At 44.8% G+C, this 12,670-nt stretch overlaps 1 protein-coding gene across 4 annotated transcripts in view; it reads left to right on the forward strand.

The window, feature by feature from the left end:
• The window catches only part of LOC100123447 (dipeptidase 1), a 104,385-nt gene extending 94,310 nt beyond the window's left edge, over window positions 1-10,075 (forward strand). For all 4 annotated transcript variants that reach the window (XM_031931560.1, XM_031931561.1, XM_031931562.1 and 1 more), the window contains 5 exons: window positions 1,290-1,727; window positions 4,082-4,343; window positions 7,186-7,270; window positions 7,353-7,428; window positions 8,790-10,075. In XM_031931560.1, coding sequence (XP_031787420.1) covers window positions 1,290-1,727; window positions 4,082-4,343; window positions 7,186-7,270; window positions 7,353-7,428; window positions 8,790-9,024 — 1,096 coding nt within the window. In that variant the 3' untranslated portion in view covers window positions 9,025-10,075. The remainder of the gene's footprint in view (window positions 1-1,289; window positions 1,728-4,081; window positions 4,344-7,185; window positions 7,271-7,352; window positions 7,429-8,789) is intronic.
• Window positions 10,076-12,670: the final 2,595 nt, after the last annotated feature.

Genomic DNA, 12,670 nt, shown 5'->3' on the forward strand with positions numbered 1-12,670 from the left:
TCTACACGATTCCGCGATCCGACACAGCCACTTGAAATTCCGCCTACGAAACGCGATGATTTTCCCATTATCGCGCTGCGCGAGATCGTAACCCCTCGCGAAAATGCGATTCCGAGCATCGCTTATTCCGCTTAACGTCGGCGTACACGTCTCTCTCTCTCTCTCTCTCTCTCTCTCTCTCTCTCTCTCTCTCTCTCTCTCTCTCGAGTAGTAGTAGTAGAAGAAAAAAATGGAAGGAGAAATCCCGCCGCGATAAGCTCGCACCTGCGCGATTCCGGATATAGGCTTGGGCCGTGGTAATCGCGAGCGCATTTTAACGGGCGCGTATAATCGCGAAACGTAATTTAATTATACGCGAGCAGTAGTTCGCTTCGAGTAGGGTGAATTGCCGGGAGTAAGAGAGATGGAAGTTAAAATTTGGCCGGAGCGCGAATTTCCGCGAGGCGCTACTATACGCGTATGTGTAATGAAATTACTGGCTTTTGAATGTCCCGCCGAAAGTTATGTCGCGAATTCGGTGCGTAATCGACGGTGCGGGTGATGTTTGCTTTTTACAGTAAACGTCGGGGGTTAAATAAACTGTTGTAATTATTGTAGTCATAACGTAAACGTCTGCATGCATGTGCAGACAATTTAGCCTTATGAATTTTTTAGTTACTTCTTCTCGTGAGAGTTAATTAAAATTTTAATCTATTCACCTGTCCAGCTTTCGAGCTTAGCAGCGAAGGCTTTTTTTCGAGCGGGAACATTTCGTGCCTAGGTAATATGGCTGGTCGAGGAATTTTGATAAAACTCATATCATATCGAGGGTGACAGCAGATTATGAGAGCCGTAATGCGTGTTGAAATTTTCTGTGGAATGGAAGAGTGATTGTTTTGGTCTTCGTTCTGACAATAGGTTAATGAGTTAATCCTTAGTTAAGAATAGTACTTATTGTGTATTCTGTAACTGTAAATAATATTTGTAACTTTGCTCATTGGCGTGGAAACGAAATTGTCAACCTTCCCTACAGAAAGTTCAATATCCGCAGCGACTTCCTAAAATTGAATCTGTGAAATTCCGAGGAATAGATATTACACGACTCTCAGAAATCATCGAAGAATTGAATTTTTCTCGAGGAAGTCGCTCGCAGATTTTCCGATCAGGATCTCTACACCTCGTGTAATGGCTAACGGGTATATCGCTTGGGCTTTGATGGCTCAAGTTCGAAATTTAACGGGAGGCGCGCTATAGGATCGATATCACCCAACTGAATATTCATTATAAAGAGCGTCATTGTTTCGTTTCAGCCACAACAACTTCGCGTGGAACCTGCGCAAGCAGCGCGGCAGCACGCGTCTGCGGGACTTCCCCTTCGACGTTGACCTGTCGAAGAACGCCTCCTGGGGTCCGACCTGGCAGACCGATCTGATAAGACTGCGCCAGGGCATAGTGGGCGCCCAGTTCTGGTCGGCCTACGTTCCCTGCGAAGCTCAGTTCCTCGACGCCGTCAAGCTCACCCTCGAGCAGATCGACGTGGTGCGGAGACTGGTGGCCAAGTACGCCGAGAAGATGAGGCTGGTGACGTCGAGCCGGGAACTGGAACAGGCCCACAAGGACGGGGTCATCGCCAGTCTGGTGGGAATCGAGGGCGGGCACAGCATAGGCGCCAGTATGGCCGTGCTCAGGAGCTTTTATCACCTCGGCGCGAGGTACATGACCCTCACCCACAAGTGCAACACGCCCTGGTGAGGATTTCTCTGTATTACTCGTAATATTTGATTTTTGAGCTTTTGAATTATGAATTATCACTGAGAATTTGATTATTCACGAGCACGCACGGGATTATCTGCACGCATTAAATTATGTATAAATTTTTCCGCGAGTTTCGCCATTTCTGCGTCTGCATCGTAATGCAACATATTCGGCTGGTTAGAGGTGAACGGAACTGTACAGCTCCGAGTTTACTAAGTTTCACATTAACATCGTGCCTTGTATGGCAAAAGTTGACGTTAAAACGTTGTTGCGTTAATTATCCTCGCGGTTATATACTCGACATTCGCTGAATTTTGCGAAATTTGTGTAACGTACATTTGTGAGAGTTTTTTAAAATTATTAAACATAAAGCGGGCATAAAGGGATGTTGAAATTTAGACGGAAATATCAAGTTGATTATATTTAAAATCATATACTCAATTTTGTTTTAAAAATAGAGTTTCAGGAAAATTCAAATGGTTATATTCCGGGAGCAACACGAATGGATGGTATAATTAATAGACCGTTAAAATCCAAGCTTCTCTATTTATACCATTACGCCGGATTTATTGCCGCAGATAATGCGCTATTCTCGCTCCGAATCATAATATAATTAATCTCGCCTTAACGTGAAATATGAAAATCGAAATTGCCGCATATACTACTCTTCCAGAAAAACAAGTCCACTACACACCACCTCGTAAATACGGAAATTCCCTTTGCCGACTCGAAAGTGACCTTCGACCCTTGAAAACCACGAATCCCCAAGACGTCCGACCTCTGCACTGACCACCAGCGAGTCTAATACAGCCGTGAGCTGCAGCCGTCGATTGCTAAATCATGAAACAATTAATTCCCGCAAGCGAATTCCTGCGCACTCTCCGAGCCGTAAAGTATTGGATTAATAATAATCGGAGCATAAGGGGCCCCGAGTCTATATAATTGCGAAGCCCGACGCGAATTTAGTATTCAATTCGAGCGCATATTCCACAAGGCAAAACGCCAGTTTCGCAAACGAGCCTCGCGATGCTCCAGACTGCATACAAGGGAAGTGGAGTGTGTGGGTGTGTGACCACAGCGGCGTATCTGGAACCGCGAAGCAATCAAAATTTCCGCTCTCGTAAACTCCGGCGTTAATAGAAATGGCAATTGACAGTATAGACGCGCGCGCGACACAGTGCATCGACGGTTTATCACACTGCGCCGTGGCGAACTATAACGCTGCGGATTTTGGTTTTCGAGGGATGACTCGAGGTTGTTAGAGGGTTTGGGACTGCCGAGTATGTAGGGCGTACCGTTAATTGACGCGCGAATCTGAGCTGGTTTTTAACTATACGTACATTATATTTTTGTACCAACGCGATAAATTTAATTAAAGCTCTCACCACCGCAAAAGCACAATTCGTTATTCCGAGCGTAAAAAAAGGCTGCCGGAGAGCAAGAGCATTTCCGGCCTTCCTTTTTTTCAAACTCGCCGAAATTGTTCTTCTCGCCGTGAAATGGCCCTTGAAGCAAATCTCACGAGAGCACTTTCGCGTGCGCGCGCGTGTAGAAGCCGGGGCAAACAGAAATAGAGGTGAAACGTTTAAATTAGTCTGGGGCGGCCCCCGAGTGCGCGGCAGTAGCAGCACGCGCGCCCTTAAAAATCTAAATTTCTTTTACGGCGTTGCTACGCTCCTGCAGCAGTGAAACGAAACTTTCCGCGATTCTTCTCAGTCTTATTGTGGTCGGAATTTCAGATGACCTCGCGGCGAGATTAATATTGCATGGGGGGAAATGGTGAAACATGATTTCGCGCGTCGGAGCAGAGTTTTTTCCGCGATTCTCGGAGCTTGCAATAACGAAAATAGAGCGCGTAACGTAAATCGGCCGCTGGAGGAAGTTTCATCATCGATTCGCTCGTGCGCGCCGGAGTTCGATCGGGAAAATCGAAATCCATTTTAATATTTTCCCTCCAACGTTTCCCTTTACATCGGTTTTTCCATTGTTTTTCCAAGCCAACCGCGTTAAATCAGCAGCTCAGAAATGAAATTACAGTTTCGAGTGGAGCAAGTCGCTCTGAGGTCAGACCTTGTGGAATGTATGATACGCTCGGATTCCGGTCTCTTTTACCTCGTCATCAGAGCCACATCGCCGCATAGTTAATCAGTTTTCATCAGCGGGAACGTACTGGGAGAGTCGCAACCTCATTTTTCCTCTCCCATTTCGTCTTTCAACGCCGAGGCCATTCTCTCCGCGGAAACGAGATAAAAGCATTCGGACAACTCTATACCGCGCGGCTGTTTACAATTCTCTACTTGCGATTCGGATTTACGAACGAAGCGTTTTTTTTTATTTCTGCTTACAGGGCTGACTCGGCGATAGCCGAAGACCCGGACAAGGACCTGGTAACGTTGGGCTTCTTCAGCGACGGCCTGACGAGTTTCGGCAAAGCTGTGGTGCGAGAACTCAACAGACTCGGGATGTTGGTGGACCTGTCGCACGTCTCGGTCAGGACGATGAGGGACGCGCTGGCGGTGTCGACCGCGCCCGTCGTCTTCTCGCACAGTGCCGCCAGGGCGCTTTGCAACTCCTCGAGCAACGTGCCCGACGACGTGCTCAGGAACCTGGTTGGTTTGAAATTTTATTTTATATACTTGTTTTTTTATTTAACGTCGGCTTAAAGTGGATCCACTCGAAGGCAGTTACTCGGAGTTTGAACTTCGACGGCGCAGACAAGTTAGTTTCTCGGTAACGAGTAAAAGAGCGATAGAAACGCGAGGGAATTACATTCTCGGAAAACGCGCGTCGGTAATTAATCCGTTTTCGAGCCTCGTACGTGTAGCTACGAGTCGTTATTACGTTCGACTCTGCTCCTGGATTTTATTGTTTTCCTCGAGGAGTCGTCGTCTCTCGCACGGGAAGCTTTAATCCTGCTAATATAATCGTCTGATTCTCAAGATGCGCTTGCGACGATTAATCACCCGTAAAAGAGAGCTGCTGCACACGCGAGCGTAATTATTTAAGAGCTGACGGGATAGCTCTCTCGGAAAACTTCTCGATATCGGTCCTCGAGTCTCGCGATTTTACGCCCTGAAATAGAGTATTTTTTTGTTCGAAAGGATAAAAAAAATCACGTCACACAATGGCGATTCACGCGACGGACTAATAACAATGCGCGCCGGCAATCCTCCCGCTGCTAACTTCGTGAAGAAATAATCCATCAACTCGGCTGCAGCAGTGGACTATTTTTTTGACTGGCCTCCAACAAATGCAACTTTAACTCGATTCTCCTCTCGTCTCTCGCGTCCATTGTATACAACGTAGGGGCTGCTGTCCTGTTCCCCCGTGTGCATTTTCGTCGTTCGTCTGTTTATCCTTGCCTTTATTTTTCCGAGGCTATTGTTCCTCCGAGAAACTTCTTCTCTCTTTCTCCATTCTCGAATCTGCTTTACGGACCGGAAGGAAGAGATTGCGGACTTTTTTTCCTCATTATATGTTTTATACCGTTACGCCTATGTACAAGAGCTGAAAGCAATTTTCATCATCGGAGACGCAACGTTTTGTTCGAGCTTCCTTGTGGGCTGATTACAGCTAGGTTGTAATTGCTGATATATAGAGTACCTCTATGGAAGCTGAAATTAGTGATTTATCGCAGAAGCTTTTTCGAGCTTGCGTTGAATTTCTGGGAAAAATGAAATTTCCGAAGCGCTGAAATTACTGATTCAAAAAGTCAGAGTTTTGAAATATTCAGAAACAGCTGAGCAAACAATGCTTGTTTAAGCTGGACGTTTTACAACGTGTTTCGAGTACGTAGAAAGCTCTTGGCCCCCCGTGGAGTATAGAACAAAACCTTTTTACAAGTTCACTCAGCGCTGTGTATATTCCTTCCCAAAACCCAAGCTCCTGTATAGATATAGGTCGACTATACACTCAGCTACCCCCAAATGAAGATCACGAAAAGCTGCTGCAGCTGCATTTTAGCTCGTATTATCTCGCGGGTGAGCGGGAAAATTCGATTATTCCGGAAGTCTGACTCGAACTCCTAGCTCTACGGACTCAAAGTTTGCCTGCAATCCTGATGATGTTTACGTTTACGCGGTGTACCTTTCCCCTCGGCATTTCCCGGGATAGTTTGCGCGATGAAAAAGGGTTTCTTCTTCTTTTTTTCCCAGCTTTTAACTATATTACGGACAGTATCTAAATATTTCAAGTTTTAGAGGCTCGATCGGAATACGGAATAAAGCCCTTAAAGGCAAAGCTCCAGTCGATTTTATTTTTGCGAGTAAACGGGAATATTTTTGGTAGATATCTGTTATTCGCGATTCGTAAAGCAGAAGGGAAATAAAATTCGTATGAAAAAACGCGTGAAAAATACCGGGAAAACAGCGCTGATCGCAATGTGGATGACTCGGGGCGATTTTAATTTACATCAGCGCTGACTCTATATATCCCGTTTGATAAATTGATTTTCGTTTAATAATAATTCCGTGAAGAGCAATTTTGACTTTTACCCGTGTAATTGATCAAAACGGTGCTTTCATTCGGGATTGATTGGGTCTAATTGAGTGGAAAGCTTTTCACGTGCCGTTAACAGTCGCGAAATTAAGTAAAAAATTTCCTTTTTCGATCACGTCGCAATATTCGAATATGAAATCGAGTAAAATACCTGTGCGAAAAAAGCTCGCTCGGACAGTAAAAAAAACACGTTTAACCATACTACGTTCCATCTCATTTCGTCTACCGCAAGCGCGGCCTCTGCGAGGATAAATTTGATTCCTCGACTCTGAGGCTGACGCTCACACACACGTAGCGGATTTCTCTCTCTCTCTCTCTCTCTCTCTCTCTCTCTCTCTCTCTCTCTCTCTCTCTTGTGCTGTGGGATCGCAGACGCGGATTTAAATTTTAAATTCCGCAGAGTCCTCGCGTGTCTCTGTTTGAGACGCGCGGCAAACTCGCTCTGACTTAGGTTGTGCGCTAAATTCGTCAGAGACGCGTGTAAATTGTCGTCTGGCTCGAAAGAGGTACACAGGGGCCATGTATTTATGACACTTGCGCTTTTTTACTTTAGATAGAGTGATGGATCGAAATGGGGGGAGAGTAACTTTGCGAATATAATCAGGAAGTTTTAGATATTCATGATTTAAAACGAAGCTTGATTGCGACATAACGATATCGTTAATATTCCAAGCGGTTCGAATTTCCCGCGGCGGCAAAATCGCCATCAGCAGCTAAAAGAGCATCACTAATGATGCCTCGACTAAAATCTCGAAACCGCATGCAATGTTGATGCCCCAATTCGTTCCAGTCTTCAAACTCTTAAAAAAGCTCCTCTGAAAGGCCACACACCGTGGACAAAGCCCATATCGCGTATATAAAAGGCCTTATATTCCCCAACCGTTGAAAAATCTGTATCACCAGTGTCCTATCGTCGACTCCGATCTCAAACCCGTTTGAACCACCTTCTTCCAGACCCTCAACGGCGGCCTCGTCATGGTGAGCTTCGACAGCGCTCATCTCAGCTGCGGAGATAAGGCATCAATGCACGATGTCATAGGTGAGCTTTTTTTTACGAGCCTGGACACACACAGAGACACGAGATAAGCGAGCTTTTACGCCTCTATTTTTCGCTGTTGCAGCCCACATCAACCACATAAGAAAGATCGCCGGAGTCGACCACGTGGGACTCGGGGCCGGATACGACGGGATATCCAAGTGAGTATATGATTCGAGAGAGAAAAAGAAAGTTTCTGTGCATAAATTCGGGACGATCGTAAATACATAGCGGTGTCCTTATATCGCGGGGAGAAAATATACGCCTTTCATTTCCTCGTCGGTGATAAACGTAAAAAAGTACTTTAAAATATATACACACTGTATAGGAAGTTTATAAATCGCCGTGAAATACCGCGCTTCTCGGAACTTGTACTCAGCTCGAGAGGGAGGGGGGAGAAAAAAGGGAGAAGTTTCTCCACCGGAGAAAATAATCGCTTTACAATTTCATTGAGAAAGTTTGAGCGTAAAAATACGGCCGGCATATCTCGAGTGTTTTAATCATCGCGTGACTATTTTTGAAATTCATATATTAAATAAATCGAAATGCTTCTCTGAAGCTTTGTCCTCTCTTATTCGCACGCAAAACGTTACCGACGCGTAAATTCCACGAGATCCGTCGTAAAGATTATAGCTACACCCCAAATTTTTTTTCGTCGCGAGTTTTATTATCGAATTCAAGCTCTGAATCGACTAGACACGGAAAAGTCACTCGCAATTTATCACCGGACAGACGCCTCTATAACAAGTCATACTTCATACACCTTCTTTTTACCTCACATGCATTCCTTTCGTCCCTCTCGCCTACACGTGCAGTACTCTCACGGTCTTTGCCGGAGAAAAGCTCCTTTTCAGAGCTGCGGCGGACACGCCCGCGTGGCCTGATTCAATGGCGCGAAAAGAATTCGATAATAATTCTCGAGGCGACTCGACACTCGGAGAAAAGCCACCGCGGATAGGAGACTGTATAGGGTGAATGGAAGAACCGCGAGTGTCTCTTGTTAGAGCGAGTCATTGAATCAAAGCTTTTTATACCTCTTTCGTGCGCGGAGCTAATTGAATTTTTTATTGAAAAAGTCTGTGCCTGTGTGTGCATTTTCGACGTAGGAAGATGGATTTTGAATTCGATTTGAAAGCTATATGAATGCTTACGAATCGATTTCATCTTTTAACTCGTTTAGCTTTTTCCCGCGAATAAAGTATATCCCACGCACACATCCTCACCTCTGTCTCTCTCTCTCTCTCTCTCTCTCTCTCTCTCTCTCTCTCTCTCTCTCTCTCTCTCTCTCTCTCTGCCCGGCGATTTACAATTTAAAGGCGCCGCCGCGGCGTCAATTTACAAGTCCTGCAGACACCTAAATCCTCGACTCCCCCGTCCAAGACGAATCGCCAGGGACATAAATAACCGATCGCGTCCCCGCCCCCGCAGTTCTATCCCGCTCTCCACCTCCTACTCCTTCTTCGCGAGAACAGTGCATATTCAGGCAAACGTATATCGATTATTATTCCTTCGCTATTCGCAGTCCACCAACGGAGCTCCCGGACGTCTCGGGCTACCCTCTGCTTCTGGCCGAGTTGACCCGCGACCGACGTTGGCCCACTTCGGACATCAAGAAGCTCGTCGGGGGCAACCTGCTGCGCGTCCTCAAGGAGGTCGAGCATCACGCCTCGACTTTGGTCGACCAGACGCCCGCCGAGGAGTGGATACCGCGTGAGCTGATAGAGGACACCTCCTACTGCAGGTATCTCGGCGTCTGAGGCGCTCTCCATCTCGCTCCACGTATACATATAACTCGAGGCTCGATTTTCGCGTGGGAAGACGAGAAGAAGCTTGTTATACGCGCGAGTGACGCATCCGTTGGGGATTTTCCTTTCGCGCAACTGTCTGTCCGTGTGTGTGTGTGTGTGTCATATAATGAGGCCATAAATATTAATTTCCCTGGACGAGCGCGCGTCGCTCTGTGTAAATATAGATAGAATCGTTTGCGAGACGTCTCGAGCTTATGTTAGTGGAAATTTAGCGCAGAGCGAGACGGCCTCTTCTCTCGATCTCCCCCGCCGTGATGATCCGGTTATCGTTGTCGTATATTTATTGTTCGAGGAAAGGATCGTCGAGGGCCAATATTGTAGCAACTCGAATGGATGATCGAGTGTAAAAAGTTCTGCAGAGGGAGATTATAGTATGAATTTGCAATAAGAGAATAAATTTGTAATGGTTAATAATTGTTCGCGAATCTCGAGTGAGATTACGTAGTGCTGTTCTTTTTTGTCTTTAAATCTCTGAATAAGGCTAAGGTACGAGTTTCCGATGTCGGTGCGATGATGATATCATTTACGTATACTTTGAGTGGCTCGTTACGATATTATACGATATAAAAATATCACACCACCGAAACTAAAAGTTGATGATTTTTATATGGATTTTTCAATAAGAGACGTGAACACGAATTCCTATACACAACTTGCGAAGCTCATTTTCACGTAGAACGAAATAGTCATCGGACCTTTTTGTACTTGAATTAATACATGTATGCAACGGTTACGTTATACTACTGGTTATATACTTATACATAAATAACGATGTAATAGTAAAGTGCGCACAATAATAGCTTGTACATTGAAGTAAAGGATTATATTAAAAAAATGGTTTGATTACGCCTTATACGCAGCATTGCAGCTTGTCCTTCGATTTTTCAAAAGAAATAAAAAAACAGACAGCATTTGTTACTACAAAACGTTTTCATTTGTACTGCTGAGACGAACTGATTTGTATTTTCGTGTAAATAAAGCAGCAGTACTCGAAACTCAAGTTGTGCATCCATCAAATTCCCTCTTCGTCCATTACGACTGAATCCTCACATAATTTTTCGCTTAAATTATAATAACAAGATCCAGATAAGATGATCGAGTTCTCAGTAGAGAAAGAGACGACGATGACAAAACACTTTGTTTGATTTCGTTTGGCTTTCGTTTGCTTCTCTCGGCTGCATCGCCATTATAAAAACTATCGTCACGACTCGCTGCTGCGAAGGACTAATAAAAGATGCAGACGGAACGAAATGCGCGGAAGAATGACTCAGAGATAGAGAGAGCCACTCTCGTCTCTCTCTCTCGAGGATATTGTCCTCGTCGTCGCTTTAATTTGCGACGGCGAGTCAAGTTCGCTCGCTCTTTTATTGCCCGAGTAATGCGTGGCATAAATTCTTATCAGTGCAGTTTATTCGTCTCTCTCGTATACCTTTTTTTTTTGTTTAATCGTCCCTTTCAGATCGCATGAATACGATATGCGAGTTTCGCATTGTTGGTCAATTTGCGAGTTAACCTTCGCGTTTCCAAAAAGAAGGCGAATAACTATCCGCATCTAGTGCCAAAAGCCGTCGAAATAAACGAGCGACGTAAGTGCCTTGAGAGCTAGGTTCAATATCCTCGCAATCGCAGATCCAGCGGATCAAGAGCCGAGATCTCATATCGGCGCAATCAAGCACCTAAAGGAACACACGCGCGGCAAAGGGGAGGAGGGGGAGAAGGTGGAGAAAAAGCTCGACTTTGCTTGGCTCCGTTCATCTCAAAGTTTCGAGGCAGCGCGCAAAGAAAGCTCATTTTTCGCCGGGCAAACAAACCGGAGGAGGGAGGAAAGAGCGGAAACATTAAAGAGCCGATCGCGCTCTCAGACGACACGGAGAAAATAAGCCCGAGATGGATGTGAGGTAAGATTTTTTTTGTTTGTATGTATATATATGTATATATATATATATATATATATATATATATATATATATATATATATATATATTTGTTATATGAACTCGCTATCTCATCACTCGTTTTTAATGGTTGAGGCTATGTATACTTTAGTACTCAAGTGTCGATAGAGCCCTTCAAACTCTGTATACAGTATCGCCTGGAATTTGTCGGGAAAATCGATTCCCTATTGTCTTATAAATATATGCACCCTCACACGCCTTTAAGCCCTGCGCGCGAATTTATCGAAGAATAGAGCTTACTTCGAGCGTATTTATCTCCGCGCTCGTTAAAGTGCAATTCCACTCGTTTTGAAATTCCCGCCAAACTTGCCGACGGTTACTTACACGCTTCCGGAATTGCTTGTGCTCGAGCTTCGAAAAAAGCTCTCGAAGGGAAGTTTCCTCAAACAGGTCGCGTATAGGTTCGTTTCGATGGAAACCCGCCGTTCGATCGGAGCTTTTTTTCGAATTTAAATTTGGCGGGAAAATCGAAATTCGAAAACATTCTATATGCATGAACAATTCGCTAATCTGGATCTCCCTGCCCGACTTTTTCCTTCGAAATCCTCTCGCGCAGTAATGTTTGCGCTTATAGCCCCGTGATATCAAGCTCTCGCGCGATATACATCAGCGAGGCGGCGATTCCGTCGGCTGAATAATTCATGCGACGCCGAGACAGGTGTACATGTACGTGTATACGCATATATATATATATACGCTGTATGTATATATATATGCTGTATGTATTATACGCGTACACAGAGAATGGCGGAACACAACAGGACTTAATTATGTCCCGGACAATATTGGACAAGCTAAAATTGTCGCTCTTTTTGCCAGTCTATACGCGCGTGACGCGCGGCGGTTTAATTTACAGTTTTTAAACGGAATTCCCAATTTTTCTTCCGAAGATTCGAAATTTTTTCGACGTTTCCAACTCGTAAATTCAAAAGCGCCAGCCGTAATTAAATGTGAGCCATCAGCCATCGCAGAGAGAGAGAAAGAGTTATGACTCTCGATCTAAATTGCCAAATATTGCTCTTTCGCGTTTTATTATTCATTTTCCTATCTCTCCCTCTCTCTCGTGACTAATGGAATTTCGTAAAAGCGCGGCGCGGATCAAAACGCAATTTTTTACTCTCGGCGCCTAAATTCACCGACGAATATTACGGTGTATGTGCATGAGGGAAAAGAGCTTATTCAAACGATACGTGATTTCACGCGCGGGATTTTCATATTTTTTGCTCGTACAGAGGGAAGAATCTACTGGAGCTCGTAAACTCGCGGAAAAAGGATGTCTTGCCACGTGAGAGATATCGATTTTACCGTCGTCCTTTCCGCGTCGCAGCCGTTTATACACGAGAGAGGGAACATGCAGAGGAATCTACTTGAAAATAGAGAAGTGCTGCAGCCACTTTTTGATCCGACGTGGAAAAAAAGCACTTTATTCGATACGAAAGCGCGTTGGATAACATGAGGAAAAATTCGTATTTTTTGTTTGCTTCGTGAAATTTCGGTAAAAGCAGTATACATACACGATGATTTCATCCGAACTATTTTGGCGTATAAAGCTCTATTCGAGGTATTGTTCGATTACGCAATTACACATGCACGCGTTCGGCATGCTTACACTCAAAATTCCACAGCGATGTGTTTTATCG

This window comes from Nasonia vitripennis, chromosome 5 (assembly GCF_009193385.2).
Source record: "Nasonia vitripennis strain AsymCx chromosome 5, Nvit_psr_1.1, whole genome shotgun sequence".
Taxonomy (NCBI): domain Eukaryota; kingdom Metazoa; phylum Arthropoda; class Insecta; order Hymenoptera; family Pteromalidae; genus Nasonia; species Nasonia vitripennis.